This window comes from Octopus sinensis, linkage group LG2 (assembly GCF_006345805.1).
Source record: "Octopus sinensis linkage group LG2, ASM634580v1, whole genome shotgun sequence".
In the NCBI taxonomy this organism is placed as follows: domain Eukaryota; kingdom Metazoa; phylum Mollusca; class Cephalopoda; order Octopoda; family Octopodidae; genus Octopus; species Octopus sinensis.
This window is the reverse complement of record NC_042998.1, coordinates 85,572,691-85,596,691: the sequence shown is the minus strand read 5'-3', so window position 1 is coordinate 85,596,691 and position 24,001 is coordinate 85,572,691. Positions and strand designations below refer to the sequence as shown.

The 24,001-nt window shown below is 36.5% G+C and overlaps 1 protein-coding gene across 2 annotated transcripts in view; it reads right to left on the bottom strand.

Annotated features, from left to right (window-relative positions):
* LOC115230949 (protein C12orf4 homolog) overlaps positions 1–24,001 on the bottom strand; it is a 163,138-nt gene that overhangs the window by 27,377 nt on the left and 111,760 nt on the right. For both annotated transcript variants that reach the window (XM_029801056.2, XM_036514941.1), the window contains exons 3-8: positions 13,014–13,159; positions 7,621–7,802; positions 3,501–3,600; positions 2,865–2,989; positions 1,006–1,112; positions 215–299 (exon numbers count right to left, since the gene is read on the bottom strand). In XM_029801056.2, the coding sequence (XP_029656916.1) occupies positions 215–299; positions 1,006–1,112; positions 2,865–2,989; positions 3,501–3,600; positions 7,621–7,802; positions 13,014–13,159 (745 nt within the window). The remainder of the gene's footprint in view (positions 1–214; positions 300–1,005; positions 1,113–2,864; positions 2,990–3,500; positions 3,601–7,620; positions 7,803–13,013; positions 13,160–24,001) is intronic.

Genomic DNA, 24,001 nt, shown 5'->3' with positions numbered 1-24,001 from the left:
GTTGGATATTAGCTGTGATAAGCAGAAACCTTCCTTCTCATAGATTTCATTTATGAAATCAGAGCAAAACATTAACCTTTATAAGTACCACAAGGCTCTGAAGACATTTGAATTACATTTGTATTTAACAGTTAAACAATGTTAAAATATGAGGGAGTGAAAACTTAGATTTTTCAGTTTCAGATTACAATAAAGAAAGGAAATAACAACTTACCCAACTGTATGGGGTTTATGACGACAGAGATCAAGAATATCTGTACACACAAGCCTCAAGTTGTGTGTTGTCTTCATTTGTGCCCCTGTACAATGACAGTAATAGAAACAGAAAGCATTAAAAACTTGCAACTGAAAAGTTATATGTTTTTGCTTGAAACATCATCAACCTACCATTTTATTACACATCAAGTAAATTTATTACAAACGACCTCGGTTCAATTTATCCCCTGAATCAAAACTTCAGAAAATATTTAACAATTCAAGCTCCATTCATTTATATCACATCATAAAATCGTAAATAAATATATGTTCCTATGTTTACATACGAATTTATCTAATTTTCTTAAATTTAGTCATTACAACATTACAAGAGTTGTTTCCCTTTAACATCCAGACGTTTAATTCTGAGACGATTTAAGTTTAAAATTTGGATAAAATTCATATCATCTTTAAAGTTAATTTGATATTTGTTTTCTAATTCTAGATCTGAATGAAATGTAACAGCAAACATATTTACATCAAGTCCAGTATGTCACAATCCCATGTCAATCTATATAGCATTTAATACCATCACCTTGTCTATGGGTACCTTCAACAGAATCCACACATGCATTCAGATCAGATCTCTAGTTTGAGGATAATCTTCTCCCTTCCTCTCAACAGTCTGAAAGGCTCAGTAGTGAGCCTCAGGCACTGTATAACCCACTGGCTAAAAGATTTTTTAAAAAATACTAAAAAAAATGAAATGAAAAATAGGAAGATATTTGAGAAGAAAATTAATTTGCCTACCTAGGTGAATGGTGAAACTTTCTTCTAACCGAATTCGTGACCGTCCGATTCTTTCATCTTCTTCTGCTTCAGGCAGTGCTGAGGCAGTCATGGCCCGCACACGACGACTAACAAAAGGAAAATGCAAACACTTACTTAAATTTTTTTCTTGTTTAATGCTAGTATAAATGAATTTAGATATGAATTTGTATGTTTATGGAAATTTGTACATAAGACCTTGGCATGGGCATAATCAAATGATTGGTGCTACATAAAAGACTATGTGTATATATATATATGACTCAGTTTATGGACTTCTTGTTTCTTTGTCACATATCAAGCAAATTCATCACAAATAATCAGGATTCAATTAATGTCTGAATCAATGCTTCAGAAAATATTAAACAATTCAAGCTCCATCCATTTATATCACATCATAAAATGGCAAATAAATACGATATGTTCTTATTTTTACATACTAATTAATTGAATATCTGTATCACTGATAATTTGGTCTCTCATACGCAAAGTGAATAAGCACTCATAAAATGGACTCACAAGTAACTAAATTTTATTTATTTTAAACATACCAGCTACATTAAAACAATAGTTAGTATTAACACATTTAATGCAAGAATCATCAGAAAGCTAACTAGAAATAATTGTGCAATTAGGACAAAACAACAGTCAAATGCCAGGGGTGTAACCAGCCCACTTATGCATACCTTTTCTTCATTGGACACTAAACTCTGCTTGCGAAGATCTGTTGAGGAAAGTGAAATTGAAATCAAATTCAATGACTGGCACCCGTGCTAGTGGAGCGCTAAGAGCACCATCCAAGCGTGATTGTTGCTAGAGCAGCTAACTGGCTTCCATACCAGTGACACGTAAAAAGCACCATTCGAGCGTGATCGTTACCAGCATCTCGTTACAGGTACTTGTGCCGGTGGCACATGAAAAAACATTCGAGCGAGGTCGTTGCCAGTGCTGCTGGATTGACTTCTGTGCAGGTGGCATGTAAAAAACACCATTTGAGCATGGCCGTTGCCAGTACCACCTGACTGGCCCTCGTGCCTTGGCACGTAAAAGCACCCACTACACTCTTGGAGTGGTTGGCGTTAGGAAGGGAATCCAGCAGTAAAAACTGCCAGATCAGATTGGAGTCTAGTGCAGCCATCTGGTTCGCCAGTCCTCAGTCAAATCGTCCAACCATGCTAGCATGGAAAGCAGACGTTAGACGATGATGATGAATTACTATATGAAGTATGGGGGACAACTCCAGACATATTTTGGTTTTATTACGACCCCCATCAGGTCTTCCTATGAAACCATCTGGTAAAATTATTACAGTGTCAGACAAAATGCTTTGTGCTATTTAGTTAGATTTTGAATTTAGATTTCACTGCAATCAACTTTGCATTTCTTCATTTCAGAGTTTAAATAAAATATTATCAGTCAAGTACTGAAATTGAGGAATATCTGACTGTTACTTCATGCCAATTTTTTGGTCCCATGCCTATGTAAGAAATCTGAGTGGTAGGTGATAATAACTCTGAATTAGAACTGACTTGGGTCATCTAACTATGCCGGTATGGAGAATGGATGATGATGATTATGATGGCAATGAAGGTGATGATAATGATGATGACAATTATTATTCTAGTTACTGTTGTTAATGGTAGTGGTGGTGAGACTTTGTCTGTAAGAGCCAACACTCAGATATCAGACTTCATAACCTATTCATTGTGCTAAATCTGTTACTGATGGGAATAATAAACCTGATGCAGTCTCATTACAGTGGGCATCATGCAGAAAGCACACAATACAAGAGTGGTATGCAAGAATATAGTGGTCATCAAATATACAAGAAAAGTCCTTACACTGGATGGGGAGATCCTACAGTGGCTTGTGTGTCTTCATGAACCTTCATGACCCAGTTTCTATATTCACGTTTCTGTGTTTCATGTCGATTAGATAGTTCACTAGCCCATTTACTGTTCACAACCTTTTTTAAATAGAAACAGATTAACATGTGTATGTAGGTATATATCATCACCATCATCATCCTAATTTAATATCTTTCATCAGTAATATAGATGTGTAGTCTCTATGAATGACAGTCAGAGATTTTGAGGTTTAGCATATACAGTGATATCATGTTCTGTTCATGGATTGAGGGTGTTATAAAATTGCTTCCTCGATATAGGGAATGATCAAATATTTCGTAATGTTAAAAGCAGAACTGAATTTGATAGGTACAGGGCAAAAAGAGCAATTACGTCTGAGAAACCTTATTCAATATGATCTCTTTTTTAGTCAAAGTTGGACCTGATCAAAATATTCTAGCAATCTTATGTTTTTTGCTAGGTATAGTGTAATATTATATGTTATAGCAGACGGTAACAAGAACATACATTAAGAATCTAGACATAGCTAATTGTTACTAATATTGGGGGAAAAAAAGACAAACAAAAAAGTTAAGATACAAAAAAACCCAAAAAACTTAAACTTCACACCTGTGTTTGCTCAAAATGATGTTGTGCAATTTGGTTTATTTGTTCATCCGTGTATACTGTTCCGGCTTTCTGAAGAGCATCTTCCATTTCTTTCTGCTGTCTGCGAGAAAACAATATTAAAAAAAAATTATATAAAATATTTTATTCTTTATACATGTTCTTTGAACTGCAGCCAAACTGGAGTACTGCTTTGAAGGGTTTTTAGTTGACCAAATTGGCCCCAGTACTTAAGTCTCGCACTAATTCTATTAGTCACTTTTTGCTGAATTATTAAGTTATGGAGATGTAAACAAACTAAAACTGATCGTCAAGTGGTGAGAGATGAACACAAAGACACACACACACACAAACATACACACACACACATTCACGAACACACACACACACATTCACGAACACACACACACACACAATGGGCTTCCACACATTTTCCATCTATCAAATCCACACATATGACATTGGTTAGCCTAGGGCTGTTGTAGAAAATATCTACTGAAGTATCACACAGTGAGACTGAACTCCAAGCCAAGTGGTTATGAAACAAATTTTTTAACCACACAGCCATCCATGCACCCTATTAACAGCTTACTTATTAACATCAAGCTAGAGAAGAATCAAAGATTGATTTTCATATCATTTGAATATAGAACTATCACATATTAAATCTCAGTTTTTGGTCTTCAGAGACAAATTAAAATTCAGTTAAATCTTTAACTATGATATTTAGCTTTTGTCTCCCTGTGCTGATGAAAATACTTTTCTTTTTTCCTTCTGTTAATATCAATACCATAAATATCAATGATGTATTGGAGTCAGTTCACTAGATTATACCTCTTCACTATAAATTGGTCACCTTATACTAATCTGAGAAATCAATATTAAAACAAGTGAACTCTGAGATAAAACACGACAAAATCTCAAACAGCTTGACCTAAATATTTAGTCTACTCTTATATCTTCATTGAGCTTATGCACACATTGAAACATGTGTGTGCAGTTACATGCATACATGTATAAATGTAAGACTGCTAAAGTATTTAAGGGGGATCAGAAAATATAATGATTGAAATGTGCAAGCAAAAAAAAAGCATGAAATATAAGATTAATAGTTTTCAGTTACTCTTTAATAATCAACTAAAGAAGTATAATTAATATTATTCAGTGACTGCAGTTCACCTTTAATGATTTACTTTTCTTCTAGTCTCTAAGAACTTTTGATACTGCGTCCTATGAAATTCTACTAGTGAGAGAGATTATGTCCCTTAGCTAAGAGAATTTATCAGATACCTTGAGATTATTATCAAATATCACTGTCTCGAGAAAGGACTTGTTAGTAAAACTTAGAATTCTAAGAACAGTTTTGTTTTTTTTCCACTTGCTGGATTTGGAAGTACCAATGATATTTGCAGGCTTTCTTAGACTAGCGAGATTGATGGCATTAATGTTTCTTTGTAAATTAACACCTATAAGGAGGGCATGAGTAGGGACAGAATTCCAGAGGGAAGACATTCTAGGAGGGAAGGACTGAACTGAGTCATTAGTGCAGGGCCAATGAGTTTGGACTCAAGAAGGGTGAGGATAAGAGGAAAGACAAGTGTGTCAGGAACACTTGAGTAGAGATGGCATGAAGTCTGTCAGTCTGAGCAGCAGAAGCCATTATATTAGCAGGAGAAGAGGGAGAAGAAACAAAACACCTGTGGGTCAGAGGCTGGAGTGTATTTGTGAGTAAATCTATGCCAATCAGTCAGGTGGGCCTTTTCTGGATGTTGTCATTATGTCATTCATAGTAATAATTTCAGAAGCACAAGGATAAATGGTTTGGTGGAGGGGTACCATCAGTTTAATTGATGATGCTCCACCTCTCGTATTTGACTCAGGTCAGTATTTATTTTATTGACCTTGGAAGAATGAAAGGTATGTTATGTAGTTAGATGTTGTAATACTGGCTAAATAAAGTCACATGATCAAACTTTCAAACCTTGCCATAGCGAATGGTTTGTCTTTAATCTAAATACATTTCTATATTTGTTTCAGTCTATCTTTCTGGAAAAAGTAGATAATTTTTTCAGTTCCTAACTTGATTAAAAATTTGAAAATTGGCCAAAAGCATGTATATATATATATGTAGCATGAACCGTCCAACCCATGCTAGCATGGAAAGCGGACGATGATGATGATGATGATATATACTAACTCCAATAATTCCTATAAAAATATCCAAGTTTTCTAAAACTCCATCTAATCCACAGTTGCACAACAAAAAACACTAATGTTTCATTTATATATATATATATATAAAGTGCGCACATCACAAAGTTGTAATTTGAGCCACAGAGCATCTACATTCTCACTCAGCCTGTTAGAGTTTCACAACTAAATGTCCTTTAAATTCTAACTTCTTTGAATCCCTAACTTCTTTCACCATATCATTATCATATTTCTACAGAAATACACTGCATTTGTTTTAATTAATTTTGAAAATAACAAAAATTAACATGATATTTCAATGGGAAATTTTGATTTAAATCACCAGAAAATAGGAAGTTTGTATCATAGAATCAGGGGCAGATTCAGGTAAGTTAGTATTAAAAGGGTTAAGGCAAAGAAAGGAGATAATAAATAATCTAGTCAGGGATACAATTTCATTGACCATAAATTTGCTTCATTAGAGTTGGCTTAGGGGTTAAACAATAACAACAATAAAGCTAGTTCCACTGTATGGCACTTTGGGAAAGTGTCTTCTATTATAACCCTGGGCCAACCGAAGCCTTGTGAGCTGATTTGGGGATGGAAATTGAAAGAAGCTTGATGTGTGTGTTTGTCCCCTACCACCACTTGACAATCAGTGTTAGTGTGTTCACATCCTTCTAACTTAGTGGGTCGGCAAAAGAGACCAATAGCATAAGTACCAGGTTTTAAAAAATAGTACTGGGGACAATACATTTGATTAAATTTCTTCAAGGTGGTGCTCCAGCATGACTGCAGTCTAATATGACTGAAACAAGTAGGCCCCCGTGCTGGTAGCATGTAAAAAGCACCATCCGTTCGTGTCCGTTGCCAGCCTCGCCTGGCCCCCGTGCCGGTAGCACGTAAAAGCACCATCCGTTCATATCCGTTGCCAGCCTCGCCTGGCCCCCGTGCCAGTGATACGTAAACACACCATCCGTTCGTGGCCGTTTGCCAGCTCTGTCTGGCACCTGTGCAGGTGGCACGTAAAAAGCACCCACTACACTCACGGAGTGGTTGGCGTTAGGAAGGGCATCCAGCCGTAGAAACACTGCCAAATCTGACTGGGCCTGATGAAGCCTTCCGGCTTCACAGACCCCAATTAAATCGTCCAACCCATGCTAGCATAGAAAACGGACGCTAAATGATGATGATGATGATGATGATGATGATGATGATGATGATGATATATATATATATATATATATATATATATATATATATATATATATATGAACGAAGGTTTGAAAATGCAATCTTAAAGATGTTTGTTCACTTGACTGGTTTCACTTTTTTAGAAAAAGATTGTCAAAAGTAAAATGTAAAAGTTTTGTATGAGCTTTGTTGTGTTAAGTACTGGTTATCACAAAAGTATTAAAATACAGAAATGCATTCTTTGATAATAATAAGAAAATGTTAAAAAACAGTTTACAAGAAAGAAAGTATTTGAGAAAGTAATCAGAACGGGACTCCAAAAAGTAGAGTTCAATAAAAATCATGTTTTATTGAATTCTACTTTTTGGAGCCCCGTTCTGAATACTTTCTTAAATACTTTCTTGTAAACTGTTTTTTACGTTTTCTTATTATCATCAAAGAATATATCTCTGTATTTTAATACTTTTGTGATAACCAGTACTTAACACAACAAAGCTCATACAAAGCTTTACATTTTACTCTTTCCTCCTGCATCTAGCAACTCACCTGCGACGGACCGGTATCCTGTCCAGGTGGGGAACCTATTATATATATGTATATATATATATATATAACACAACTTTAATAAACATAATGATAGTAGTACTCTTAATACAGAAGGTAATGTGATGATGGTGATAGTGGTGGTGAAGTTACAAATAAAGAAAGCAAGCAATCAATCAAAAATAGTAAAAAATACTTGTTCTCTAAGTGTGCGATATCCTCATCACGATTTTGAGTGATATTTTCAATGTCCATAGCATACGAATGTTCCAAGTTTAAAAGTGTCTCTAAAGCAGGAGAATGGATCAAAGTGTGATAGACTTCAGAGAAAACTTGTTCATTTGTTACTTCTTCTGGTTTAGCAAATTCTTTCACTTCCTGAAATTATAGATTAGTTCAGAAGTTATAAGATCAAAATATTAAACACTTTACTCTGTTAAAGTTTTATTTTTTAAAGTAAAGTATATCAGGGATTCCTAATATTAGAGGATCTAATCAATTACTAAATATTCCAATAATAACAGGTATAACTAAGAAAAGAATCATAACAAATGCATAATAGGCAGTAACAATTACATTATACAATTTATCATCATTTAATAAAGACCCCAGTTGATCTAGTTCTGCATGAATTATTAATCATAGGGGTATACTTAGTAGTCCTGATCAAATTCCAAATTTGAAGTATGATAATTATTATAGCTAATCTCGGTGCATGTGTACTTGTGTATTATGAAGTTTGCTTCATAACAACAGTTTTGGGTTCCACCCCATTGTGTGGTAACTGAGACAAGAGTCTTCTACTTTTGCTTCAAATTATTGACCTGAAGCTATAGTAGTAAACCCTTGTAAGGGAGAATGATTCAGGGAAATTATTCAGAAGTCTATTGTGTGTGCATATGTCTATGGTATGCAAATTAATAGCCCCACTTTTCTGAAGGTACTGTAATTGTTTGTGTATGTAAACAGAATGGCTGCTTATTTCTCTGGGATCGGTCAAATTGATGTAAACACCTCTGATGAGAATCTACTGAGATTTGAAAATCAATTAAGGTTGTTCATAATTTTTTTTTTCAGTCTATGGAAAAATAGCTAAATTAGCACTGTTTATTTATCTACTATATAGGTCACACATACATATACATGTATTAAAACAAAGAATGGAATTAATGACACTATTTTAATACTGTAGTTACAAATGTTTCTTTACAACATGGGAAATACATTTTATGAATATAGATATTAATATCAATAATAATATAGATATAATAAATTTATAATAAAATGTATATATACATTTAGATATTTTCTTGTGTGAAAATCTTCAGACAGTTTCAATATAATAATGTTAAAGATTTACATGTGGGAAAAGATCTATATTTATGTCTGTATTTTATTACGAATTTATATTATTATTAATTTCAATAACTATATTCATAAAATTTATTTCCCATGTAACGAAACATTTGTAACTACAGTATTAAAATAGTACCATAAATTCCAGTTTTTGTTTTTAATACACATTTACTCTGTGAATGATAATACTTGACCAGCAATTTCAACTTATATGCATGGTTTTCTCATTTATACATTTGCTAGCCAGAATATGTACATATACTTCATGAAGACAGCTTAGATTATTATCCTTTATATGATGTCAAGCACCACTGCTGATATTGGGGGTTGCGTTGTATGCCTTGACCTGAGCATAGTACTGGGCTCGCCTCTTTGCACTGGGAAATTAATGGAATGCCTGGTGTGTGTCTTGTTGTAGATAGCCACTTCCTAAGAAAATAGGGAACAGGCCTGGGTATATATAAAAGATTATATATAATGTGTGTGTGTGTGTATCATCATCATCATCATCATCATCATTTAGCGTCCGTTTTCCATGCTAGCATGGGTTGGACGGTTCAACTGGGGTCTGGGGAGCCCGAAGGCTGCACCAGGCCAGTCAGATCTGGCAGTGTTTCTACAGCTGGATGCCCTTCCTAACGCCAACCACTCCGAGAGTGTAGTGGGTGATTTTATGTGCCACCGACACAGGTGCCAGACGAGGCTGGCGAACGGCCACGCTCGGATGGTGTTTTTATGTGCCACCGACACAGGTGCCAGACGAGGCTGGCAGACGGCCACGCTCGGATGGTGTTTTTATGTGCCACCGACACAGGTGCCAGATGAGGCTGGCAGGTGCCAGACGAGGCTGGCAGACGGCCACGCTCGGATGGTGTTTTTATGTGCCACCGACACAGGTGCCAGATGAGGCTGGCGGACGGCCACGATCGGATGGTGTTTGTTACGTCCCCAAAGCACGGAGGCCAGTCTATGCGGTACTGGCTACGGCCACGTTCGGATGATTTTCTTGTGTGCCACCGGCACTGGTACCACAAAGATACAAATTCCATTTATGTTCATCTATTTTGATTTGTTTCGATTTGATTTGATTTTCACTTGCCTCAACAGGTCTTCACAAGTGTCACTTGCCTCAACAGGTCTTCACAAGTGTCACAAGAAGGAAGGTATGCACAGGTGGACTGTCTACGTCGCCGGGTCTTCGGATGGTGTCTTTATGTGCCACCGACACAGGTGCCAGATGTGGCTGGCGAACGGCCACGATCGGATGGTTTTCTTGTGTGCCACCGGTACTGGAACCACAAAGATACAAATTCCATTGATGTTCATCTATTTTGATTTGGTTTGATTTTCACTTGCCTCAACAGGTCTTCACAAGTGTCACGCGTGTCACACACTTGCCTCAACAGGTCTCCACAAGTGTCACACACTTGCCTCTGCCTCAACAGGTCTTCACAAAGTGTCACACACTTGCCTCTGCCTCAACAGGTCTTCACAAGTGTCATAAGAGGGAAGGTATGCACAGGTGGACTGACTACGTCGCCGGGTCTTTGGATGGTGTTTTTATGTGCCACCGACACAGGTGCCAGGTGAGGCTGGCGAACGGCCACGATCAGATGGTGTTTGTTGTGCCCACAGCACGGAGGCCAGTCGATGCGGTACCAGCTACGGCCACTTCGGATGGTTTTCTTGTGTGCCACCGGTACTGGAACCACAAAGATACAAATTCCATTGATATTCATCTATTTTGATTTGGTTTGATTTTCACTTGCCTCAACAGGTCTTCACAAGTGTCACACACTTGCCTCAACAGGTCTTCACAAGTGTCATAAGAGGGAAGGTATGCACAGGTGGACTGACTACGTCGCCGGGTCTTCGGATGGTGTCTTTATGTGCCACCGGCACAGGTGCCAGATGAGGCTGGCGAACGGCCACGATCGGATGGTGTTTGTTGTGCCCACAGCACGGAGGCCAGTCGATGCGGTACTGGTTACGGCCACGTTTGGGTGGTTTTCTTGTGTATATATATATATATATATATTTCTTTGGCTAGGTAACCATGTACCTCCACTACAGCAAAACACCTGTTTCTGTCTTTCTGTCATATTCATCATTTGACACAAGATCACCTCCTCCAATGCCCCCTGCCTCTCAAAGATTCCTTGTATTGCAAAGTTATTTGGAAACCCTGCCAGTGCAGGTGCCACTTAAAAAGCATCCAGTCCACACTGTAAAGTGGTTGGTATTTGAAAGGGCATCCAGCTGTAAAATCCATGCCAAAACTGACCTTGCCTATGCTGGTGCCACATAAAAAGCACTCAACCCACTCTGCGGAGTGGTTGGTGCTAAGGAGGGCATGCAGTTGTAAAAACTATGCCAAAATAGACACAAAAGTATGGTGCAGGCTTCTGTCTGGCAAGCTCATATCAAACCGTCCAACCCATGCCAGCATGGAAGGAGGACATTAAATGATGATGATAATATATATATATATATATCATCACACACAACATGGACAAAATTTCTTCTTAGGAAAAAATACATATTCAAAAAAGTAGAACATAATATCATGAATAGCGATAGCGAAACTGGTCGATATATTAAAAATTATATTAAAACTATGTAAGTGTGCGTATTTTCCTTTTTTAATTTCTTATATATATATATATATATATACATATACTCATGTATTTATGTGATGGTAATGTTAAGTGTCCTTGAAAAACAGGTAAGGATTAGGGGCAGGAAGAGTGTCCAGTCTTAGAATATTGGAATATTGCTGCAATAAGATTCATCCAGTGCCACCATCAAAACCACAAATGTAAAGATGATGATGATGATAATGACAATGATGACAATGTTAGACAGAACCTGTAATAACTGTTTGGGAAGTTACATTGGAATGGTTACCCAATATCTTCGGCAGGTAGAATATGAAACTAGGCTTCTGAGTTGTGATTTTTCACAAGAGCAATCCTGGAACAAAATAGCACCTGTTTATCTGCAACAGATAAACATTCATCTATGGAGTCTACTGACATGTATTTCTAAATTATGAGAGACAGCCTCCTTCTGAAGAATCAGCCTAAGGAACCAACTTATAATTAGCTTTCATCTAAGGAGCTAGCGTTACAAATTGGCATTTGTCTGAAGAGTCAACTAATATGACACTTACATTCAGTTCAGGAGATAATTTTCAGTACACAACCCTCTATATGACTGTGTTGGATACTTGCACAGAGATTCCCAAATGAGAATTTGTTTAATATTAAATTTAACAACTACCAAATGAGAATTTGTTTAAGATTAAACTTTGTTAAACTTAACCATTACTTATTTAATATTATAGTGACCAAAGGCAGTGAGCTGGCAGAAACGTTAGCATGGTGGGAGAAATGTTTAGTGGTATTTCACCTGTCATTATGTTCTGAGTCCAAATTCTGCTACAGTTGACTTTGTCTTTCATTATTTCAGGGTCAATAAATTAAGTACCAGTTGTGTACTGAGGTCAACCTAATTGACTGGCTCCTGTCCCCAAAATTTCAGACCTTGTGCCTCAAGTAGAAAAGAATATTTTAGTGACCAGTCATTTTCTTTATGAATCATAATGGCTCAAGAGGAAGTCATGAGTAGTAGTGCGCATGAAAATGGCATTTTTTTTTGCTTTGATCTGATTGGTGTTTTTTCAATGTAACCATGGAATCAATTACATTATCAAATTATAGAAAAATTTAAATGAAATGCGGAAAATTTTATCAGATATTATTTATCTTTTATCATTTACTTGTTTCAGTCACTGGACTGTGGCCATGCTGGGGTATTACCTTGACAGGTGTAGCTGAACAAATTCACCCCAGTACTTATTTTTTATGTGTGATACTTATTCTTTCAGACTTTTTTTTGTTTGTTGAACTGCTAAGTTACAGGGGATATAAATAAACACTGGTTAGGTAGTGGGTGGGTTTACAAAAACACACACACACATGCAAAAAACCCACACCTGCAGGCTTCCACAGTCCCCACCCCACCACCACCAAATTCACTCACAAGGCATTAGTCAACCTGGAGTTATAGTAGAAGACACTTGCCCAAGGTGTGAAGCAGTGGGACTGAACCTGAAACCATGTGGTTGCAAAATAAGCTTCTCAACCACACAGCCAAGCCTGAGCCTTCCTATTTAATAATCATTTTGTATTTTTCATCAAGAATGGAATGGGGAAATTGCATAAATGTTACCTGAGTGAATGCTTTTGTCCATTTTTTGACCAAGTCATCAGCTGACACTTCTCCAGATTTCACTCGATTAAGAGCAGCTTCACCATCCAAGTCGTATAAATTCTTGGTTTCTTCACAAATGAAAGAGTCCAATGAGTTCTTCAAGCCTAAATAAAAAAAACAAAAAGTAATTTTTTTTTTTTAAATCTGTAAATGTACTTTGAACAAAATATAAAACTCTATTAAATATAATTCTTCTTTGGCATACTCCCTTTATTCATGCTTCAAATATTATCCACTATAGCAAAACATGGACTAGAGATAAGTATGTTGGGCTCATAAATCATAAAATCATGGATTCAAATCAGACTGGGTGGTGATATGCTGTGTCCTTGAGCAAGAAACTTCACTTCATGTTGTTCAAGGCTACTCCCCTGAAATGAGTATCAGCAGCTGGAGTTAACCCAACGACAGACCAGCATCACATCCAGTGAAATGTCTCATACTCTCAAATACTTATACACCACATAAACCAAGATATGTTCTGGCCTAATCCAGTAGACTTAAGACAAACTCTAACTATTAACATAACACAGGTTGCAATGACACACTGAAGAACTTACTGTTGGCTCAGTGGAAGAGAGCGCAAACATTCACAATCAACACTACCACAAGCCCCTCAATGCCAATAATATCTTTACATCAACTTTTTCTAATTTTCTCAAAATTAGTTGATTAAAAAGTACCAACACAAAACAGTAAACTAGCTGAGCTGTTACAGCAAGAGACTTGGTGTCTAGCAGTATCTGCCCTGGCTTTATGAGGTTTTCACAGCAATACCAACACCAGTTGTCTTTCATCCTCTTGGGGTTGATAAAAAGTGTAAATCTAGGATGAGAGATTCATAGAACCGTTAGAACAATGAGACATGTCAATCTGTATTGACCTAACTCAACGGTCTTTCTTTTGGATAAGCGGCTGGGGAAGAGGGAAGATTTGCGTGTACAAGCAACTGTTACTCATTTAAAAAAAACCTTGCCCAAGTTTTCATCTTTTCCTTGCTTCACTCACTGGACTGTGGCCATGCTGGGGTACTACCTTGAAGGGTTTTAGTCAAACAAATTGACCTCAGTATTTTTTTTATTAAGCTTAGTACTTATTCTATTGGTCTCTTTTGTTGAACTACAAAGTTATGGGGAGGTAAAGAGAAACCAACAGCAGTTGCAATGAGGGGATACATACAAAGACAGACAGACAGACACACACACACACAAACTTCCACAAAGTTAGCACGTACCACTCACAAGAAATTGATTGCCCCTGAATCTATAGCAGAAGGCACTTTGCAACCATGTGATTTCAGGCTCAGTCTCACTGCATGGCATTAAAACAAGACAAGGAAGAAGCAGAGTCTTTAGAGCATCAACTACAAGCTAGAATCCTCATCACCATTGTCATGATTTAACATCCATTTTCCATGTTGGCATGGGTTGGAAGGTTTGACAGGAGCTGGAAAGACCAGGAGCCATACCAGGTTCCATCGTCGGTTTTGGCATGGTTTCTAAAGCTGGATGCCCTTCCTAACACCAACCACTTTACAGAGTGTACTGGGTACTTTTTATATGGCACCAACATCAGTGCTTTTTAAGTGAAATCAGCACCAGTGCTTTTTATGTGGCACCAGCACCAGTGCTTTGTAAGTGGCACTAGCACTTATCATAGTATTTGTTCCAACTCTGCACTTTGAGTACAAATTTTTCCATGATCAACTTTGTCTTTCATCCTCTTGGGGTTGATAAAAAGTGTAAATCTAGGATGAGAGATTCATAGAACTATCAGAACACAAGACATGATATCTTGTGGCATTTGCTTCAGTTCTTTGCATTCTGGTAGCAATGCCTGCAACAAAACTGGTGGCAAATTATATTGATATTATTAGGAGTATGTTGCATGTATGGGTAATAACTAGTCCCCCCCCCCCCACTAAAACAAAAAAAAAAAAAGAAAGAAAAACACTCTTGGTCAGGCCTGTCCCTTGCAAAGGAACTTTGCAGTTGCAGAAACCCATAATCCAGTCATGACTGAAGGGCATTCTAACAAATAAATCTAATTTTAGCACAAGGCCAGCAATTTCAAGGAGAGGAACCAAGATGATTACATTGGTTCCATTATTTGACTAGTATTTTATTTTAGTGACCCTGAAAGGATAAAAGACAAAGTTGACTTTGGTGGGATTAGAACTCAGAATGCAAAGAGCCAGAAGAAATGCCACTAAGCATTTTGTCCAATATGCCAACAATTCTGCCATCTCACTAATACAATTTCTAGCTGTTTATTTTACATTCTCTGCACTAGTCATTATTAAACATTATATACAAACATAGAACTTTGAAATTTCCAATATTGTAATATGTCTGTTAAACTTGAATAATAATATTCAAGTTTACTTAAATATTATTCAAGTCTACCACATTATAATGTTCAGTACAGTACAAATCAATTCCCGTATGATATCACTGGAAACAGTTGGCAATCTGACTTCATGATTAAATACTTAATATTAAAAAAGACATCATGTTAACAGTGGGATGGTGGTAGCACTCACTACATTAAAATTAGAAAATATCTGAATTTGAGGAACAACCAAACCATACAGAAATAGGTATAATGAGGCAATAGGGGATAAATAATTAAATGTCACAACATTAGATAGACTGCAATAAAAAAAAAAAAAGCCATAGTACTCTTATCAATGAAGAAGATTTTGGTTTGGTATCATCACTACAACATTCAACTCTTCTAAATGTCTCTAAATATTTTTTTCAATTTTGATAATTGCTAACATGCATATTCGACATTTACTTCTAAAGGGATGAGCATGAAATTTATTGCTTTCAAAATCTCCGCAAATGTTGGAGCTTATATCGAAATGAAAACTCTTAATACACTAGGGAGTACAGTTCAAACTAATATGCATCGGTTTTCTTTGGTGTTAAACTCCAAAATTAAAACAGCAAGATAAAAAATAATTTTTTTTTCAATTTTATTTATGTATTTTTATTACAATTAGCTCTACCAAATATCCACAAATTTATTGACAGTATTGTATCTGTATATACTTTATAATTGATTTCTTGCATAAAAATTATTGATTTCTTAACATACAATTTTATAAAATATGAAATTAAAAAACACAAGAGGAAAATTATTTAACAAACTTTTCTTTGAAGTCTGCAACTAATGTTGGTAACACAAAATTAAAAAATGAAATAAAATAAAAAAAAAATAAAGCTCTAGAATGAAATGAATTTACTTTTCTATAATTTATATTTAGCTCTATCACACTGCTGAAAACTAGGTCTTTCGATATATTTCTTTCTTAGTATTTTATTTAACTGTGGTTAGTTAGGGCTTCATAAGGTACAAAAATAATATTTTTTTTTAGATGTCAGTACATGAAAATATTTCATGTGAGGTGGCAATGGCAATATAACATTGATATCTGCTCCAAAAATTTCAGGAAAATATTAGTTTCATTCAATTGGTAATTAGGCACACCACCACTATTTGATTGAAAACAGTGGTGGTATTTAACTAATCAACAACAGGAGTATGATTTGAACTTGTACTTAACTAAACACAGTCATGAATTTAGCTCTATGATCTTATTGATTCAAGCAAATATTGAAAATTTCCACTACCACCTGATTTATGATGTAATCAAATTTGATGATGATGAGGTGATGACAAAGCTGATGCTGTTGACTATGACTAATGAATAAGCTAATGCCACATCACATTCATCAAATGATTACTAATGGTTCAAACTGTCTGAAGAGCTGCCCACCAGACACAGGGCTAGTTTTTCTTTATAGTATCAGTGTTTAATCCCAGATCAGCCCTGATTAACTAAACCTATGATTATGATATTTAAGCCTTACCATCCTTTCTTGCCTTCTCTTTTAAATGTTTCAGCCATTAGACTGTAACCATGCTGGGGCACCACCATGAGAGGTCTTAGACAAACAGATCAACTCCAGTAATTATTTTTTCAAGTCTGGGACCTATTCTATTGATTTCTCTCTCTCTCTCAGTAGTTAAGCAGCAAGGGAAAGGGAGACAAACACACACACACACAATGCTGGGCTTCTAAACAATTCCTATCAACCAAATTCACTCATAAGGCATTGGTTGACTAAAAATTATAGAAGACATTTGCCCAAGGCATACCGTAGGACTGAACCTAAAACAATGTGGTTTCAAAGTGAGCTGCCTAAAACCACATAATCAAATGTGTTATTTTTTGAGCCAGCAGAGTGCAATCTGAGAGAGATTTTGACTGCTGTTTCTAGAAAGCTAAACGACTCAATAGAGGCCTATGTCTTTGACTAGTTTGTTTACAGCATCAGTGTAAATTGTACAACAATTTCCACACATTCTTCTTCTCCTCCTCTTCCTAATAAGGTCTCAGCAGTAAACCTAGCCAGGGAACCAAAAGATTGAAGGAATTTCAAAAGGATGGATGATGCATGTTGTGTACGTGGAACAGGTTGAAATATTGATGCAGTTCATTGAATCTCATGGTTTGTATAAATATTCTTTTTGATACTTTGAAATAAAGGAAAACATGATAAGAAGATGTGGTCAAGTTTAAAACTCAGGATACTGGGTCTTTTGGAAAAAAGATGACACAGAACTGGGATGAGTCATGATATGTCATACTGCAGAGCTATCAAATACTGTTGGGATGGAACAGTGGTGGAGATGGTGGTGAAGGTGATGATGATGATGACTGAAAAAATAAGAAGTGGAAATAGCAGATAAAGTAGAGGCACCATACTAAATACTTTACAGCTATTTAGTTTTATCCTACCCAGAATATACGTCTAAACTTTGATGCAGTTAACTGTCTTTCATTTATCCAGAAGAATTATATGTACCAGTAGTATAATGTATTTATAGTGTATGTGCGTGTGTGTAGTGGGGTTGGAATTTAGATATTTATTCCATCACATCCACAATAATTTAGGGCTTGTCCTATGTAAAAACAAAATCATTGAGAAAAAGAAAAGCAATATTCCTGAGATGTGAGCAAGATGGCAGAATCGTTAGCATGCTGGGCAAAATGCTTAGTGGCATTCGTCTGTCTTTATGTTCTGAGTTCAAATCCTGTTGAGGTTGACTTTGCCTTTCATCTTTTCAGAATTTATAAATGCTAGTTGAACACTGAAGTCAAATTAATTGACTTACCTCACCCCAATAAATTGCTGGTCTTGTTGCCAAAATTTGAAACCAATAAAAGCACAACCCAAATGTGGTCAATGCCAGGTTTGTCTGACTGGCTCCCGTGCTGGTGGTATGTAAAAAGCACTGACCAATTGTGGCTGAAGCCAGTACCCCATGACTGGCTCTTGTACCGGTTGCACGTAAAAGCACCATCTGAATGTGATCGATGCCAGGCCTGCCTGACTGGATCCTGTGCCAGTGGCACATAAAAAGCACCCACTACACTCCTGGAGTGGTTGGCGTTAGGAAGGGCTTCCAGCTGTAGAAACATTGCCAGATCAGATTGGAGCCTGGTGCAGCTGCTGGATCTCCAGACCTCAGTCAAACCATCCAACCCATACCAGCATGGAAAACGAACGTTAAACGATGATGATGATGATGAATATATTCAGGCAGATTCAAAACCTGAATATACAGATCTCTGTTGTTTTTCATTATTGGAGAACATCTCCTTCAAACACACATCATCTTCTCCAATGATGAAAAACAACAGTGATTGGCATATTCATACTTGAATCTGTCAGAATGTATTGAGAATGAATAGAGATGTTACTGTTAAATGCAACATCACACGTTACATAAAAGAAACTTGTAAACAGTTGAGATATATTATCCCTTGTCCCTTCGCCATTCAAACTGGCCATATGCAGCCCAAATATTCTACCTGCTTTGTGTTTAAACTGATTAGATCAGGCCTCCTACAACTATCCTGCAATGTCATTCTACAAGTAAACAAACACATCATCGAAATCTCAAAGCTACAAGACAATGTACAAATAATTTAAAACGACTTAGTGGTATCAGTGGAAGATGAACAGAGAAAGTGGCTTTTACATGTGGCAGATGTGCAGGTACATTAAACACCAAAAATGAACGAAAAATAGACTCCCTCAAATGTCAGGGGTATCCTTAGAAGTAGTAGACAGTTTCAACTACTTAGGTGACCAAGTTAGTAGTGGGGAAGGTTGTTCCAAAAGTATAGCTACTACATTTGTTAGTAACGAAGGGCCTCTCTCTCAGAGTGAAAGGCAAATTGTATGATGCATGTGTACAAATAGCTATGTGTGCACAGTAAGAACTACCAGTGATCTTCATGAGGCAGTGTGCTGAGTGACATTGCTGTGTTTACTTTGTGAGTTGTGAAATTTGTGTTTTAGTGATCACATGTATGCTGTAGTCTGCAATTTTGTCATGGACAGGAACAAAGAGCCAACAGGAAATTTTGAATTAAACTTGGGAAGTTTGCTATAGAGACATTAAACATGCTTTGGCAAACTTATGGTGATGAGGCAATGGGCCAAACGCAACATTTCAAACTGCAGAGACACATCAAAAGCGGAACACCCCCAGGAGACCTGAGCAATTCAGAAGACCTGTCACAAGTATCACCCCTGGAAATGTGGTATTGTGTATCGAGAATTTATCCCCCAGGGCCAGACTGTTAATCAAGAGTTCTACTGCGTTGTTTTGAAGTCTTCAAGGGAGGTCATGTGGTGAAAGCAACCAGATTAGTGGAGTGCAAAGAATTGGATACTTCAGTGAGCTCTCCTCACTTGTGAGTTTTTCACCAAAAACAACATGGCATCACTCTGCCACCCTACCATTCACTAGATTTAGCACCTGCTGCCTTCCATCTCATACCTAAGAAGAAAATGTAGCTCAAAGGCCACCAGCTGTAGAAACCATGCCAGAACAGATTGGAACCTGCCGCAACCTCTTGGCTTGCCAGTCCTCAGTCAAATCGTTCAACCCATGACAGCATGGAAAGCGGACGATGATGATGATGATATAAAATGAGCTTCCACACAATTTCCATCTACTAAATTCACTCATAAGCCATTGGTTAGCTCAGGGCTATAGTAGAAGACACTTGCCCAAGGTACCTCAGAAAAGTGGAAAATATGTAGCAGTAATGTACAGACAAATGATCTAAACAAAAGTAATTCACTGACTAAAAGAATAAATAGAACTAGATTGGTGGAAATAGAAAAGAAAATCAGTATGATGACGAACAAAAAAAAATAATAACAGGATCCTTCACACCTAAATTACTCACAAGTTTTCCAGACACAAATGAGTAATCAAACTCACTATAATATATATGTATATATATATATATATAGCATTAATGAGTAATTTCCCTTGACATACTGTGATGGGTTGAGATATATATACATATATATATATATATAAAATATATGCATGTATATAATGCACACACACACACACATCATTCATTGTCAGCCACTATCCTGGCTAATTTTGTATTTCATACACCCAAAGATAATGTGTAGTAAAATTTCATATGAATGAGTGCAATAAAGAGAATGACGAAGAATAGCAGACCCATGCATGCATGCACACACACACACACACACGTTTGTATATGAGTACAAACATCTGTGCTTGCATGCATGTGTGAGTGTGTGTTCGTTTGTGTGTGTGATCATAATCATAATTTTATGTCCATTTATTTTCCTATCAACATGGGTTGGACAAGTCTTACTAGCTGCAGTTCTTTGTTCCAACACAGTCATATTCTTTTGTTACTTGGCACACCTAACAACAGAAAAGCCCAACCAATTCTGCAGTTTTGTATACATCTTACAGTGGTAACTGGGTGCGTTTTATTGTACCGTTACCATTAGGGACCATCTGTGGCCAGATTAAGCCTTTACTTGTCCAAAGCATTTTCGAAAGTTTATTCCAAACATCCATACTTGTTTTCAAACTTTTAATTAACCCTTGTTACATATGCTCTGAGTGATATAAAGCTGTCTTTTCATAAGTCTCCTCTACCCTGTATCAAGTCATTGTTTGGAGGTAGTGCCATTCTAAATAGTTATTAATCTGTGATGGAGTTTGTGGAGTACATATCTCAAATACATCATCTATTTTTGGCATAGTTTATATGGCTAAATGGCTTTCCTGGTTATTTTACAGGATATATTGGTTGAATTTTATTATACAACCAGACCAGATATTGTATATTAAGCCCAAGCATTTTTTCTGATAGTTACAGAGTCCTGATTTCTTTCCTACTTACTAAAAACTGGTCTTTGCTAAGTTGATTCTGAAACTGATCAATTCCAGGTCAAATCTACTATAAATTCAGCTTCAATAACTTGTTTATAAGCCCATAGGAACTTCCATGGACAGCAAGACCTCTCTTATGACATGAAAGACTATGATAAACAAGGGTGAGTGAGGACTATGTTCTGGTGAAACCCTACTGGTATGTTAAATTCATCACTAAGCTCATTTCTAACTCTCACTTTACTAACTGCACTGCCATGCATGGCTTGCATGACACTCATAAACCATTCATTTGCCCTTAGTTTTCTCAGTGTCCACCAGATTGCAGAGAGTGTAATGCTACAAAGGCTTTCTCCAAGTTGGCTAATATTACACAGAGGGGCTTACTTCTACTCAAGTACCTTTCCTACAGTTGCCTCATCAAGAAGAGGGAATTCACAGAGCACAAATGGAGGAGGAGAAAGAGGAAGTGGTATGGTGGTGGTTGTGAGCCAGATCATTATGACCTTCTCTTGTTAATAACCAGCAAAGTGAAGAAGATTTTTTTCAACCCAACTGATGATTTGCAGCTTTTATCACAACTATTAGAAAACTGTCTCCTCTCAGTTAAATCCAATACAGAATCATAGCAATTGGTATTGTGCACAGACCACCAGTAGAAAGGTAACATTTAGTATGATTGCTGATGATCTTTTAGGTCGTGGTAATCTGTGATTAGCTTGCTTTGGTTTATGTAATTTTAAGTGGCTAACAAGACTACTCACCAAGAAAAGAAACCAAAGTACATGATTATTCAGAAACTCTAGTACATACTTATTAGACAGCACACTGCAAGGTAGAAGCAATATTTAAAGGTAATAGATACCTCTATAGAACAAAACCAAATAGTAAGAAACTCGAACAAGAGTTATATAATTATATATCCTCCTTTAAACATGCAGATGAAAAAAAAAACACTGAAAAATTGATTGGCTACATCTGGAAAAATAAAAGGCTTTGGATTAGAGTATTAAATGGAAAACCCTGGAAAGGTCCTAATCATCTCAAACTGGAAATGAAAAGTGTAACCTTGTACAGCAGAAAAGAAAATCCTCAAAAGTTTTCATGAACAAATTCTATTAAAACACCAGATCAAAAATCTCCAAAAAGTGCAGACATATTGAAAAGTACCTATTACACAGCTGGGAAATATTGAATTTACCTGCCTAGAACCACATAAATACTCAATCACTAATATTACTGCTCAGACTTCTTTGTTCTTTTCCTCTATCATTCACCTTGACTCAAAATTATTTTCCTCCATCCATTTCTCCCTCTCCCAGTCATTATTTTCCCTCGTGCATTTTTGTTGGAGAAAATTTGCTAGGTCTTAAAATATATGATTTAAGGTTAATAGAAAGAAAAATGTTTGGTTAAATTTTGTGTAAGTGGTAAAAATAAGAATTAAGTTCCATAAAATGTGATGTTTTAACAGTGGAGTCAAAAAACAACTAGTGTATAATCCTGATCAGCATAATTATTTTGGCTGCTATATAAAGTTGCATTAAAATTTACTACAGAATTGACTGCGTGATTTGTTAAGCTAGATAAATTTAGAAGCTATGCTAGATTTATTTCTTTTATATGTGAAAAACTAACATGAAGTGAAAGTGGGAATCCTTTCTCTTTCTCACTCCCTTCATATATATATATAGGGGCAGGCCTGGCTATGTGGTAAGAAGTTTGCTTCCTAATCACCTGGCTCCAGGTTCAGTCTCACTGTGTGATACTTGGGTAAGTGGGTAACTGAAAAAAGCCTGTTGTGTATATCTATATATATAAAACTGTAGTTGTGTGAGTGTCTGTCCCCTTCGATTTAGATTCCTAACTACTCCCACATTTTGCGGTACAGTTTAACCAAATTCGGGTATCTTATAGTCGTGATTCATATCGAGCCCGTCTGAGTATTAGCGCGCGTCTACGATGAGTCTATGATTTTTAAAATAATTTAACATCATTTTTTATTCCATTTTAATGCATAATTTTTCGTGTGTCGATGGTGGCGGAGTTGGCGTCCATGGTCACACCTGCACCTGTTTGTTTCTCCCCCTTCTTCCCTCCCTCGTGAAGCTGTGGGGAAGGGAGTGTTAGGAAATCAATGTCGTAAAGCGTTGTCAAGGAGACCAGCGTTCTTTTAGAACAACGACTTCATGGCTTGAAGACACCAAAACAGAAATGGCTAAGAAAGCCCGAATTGGCATCTATAAGGGAAGTAACTCTCTAAAAATGCTTATATAGTTATTTCCCTTACAAACCCGAGCAACGCCAGGCGATACTGCTAGTATATATATATATATATATATATATATATATATATCTAGGGCATTCCCAGAGTGCCTGCTCTTTAGACAGTTGCTGCTTACACAATAATGTAGTGCATAGATGTGAGGTAAGTATCCTAAAAGAGCCTAAAAAAGTGTATATAGGAAGTACTACAAATTTCAAAGTCAGGCGTAGAACGCATGTAAATTCATTCATAAATAAGGAGCCAAAGAATTCAACTACCTTAGCCATTTATATTAACAAATTAAAAAATACCAATAAGATATACTCCTCAAAATGGTCAATTATAGGCAAGTACACTCCATATAACACTCACACGAAAGTATGTAAATTAAGCTTAAAGGAAGCTATTAATATATTACAAA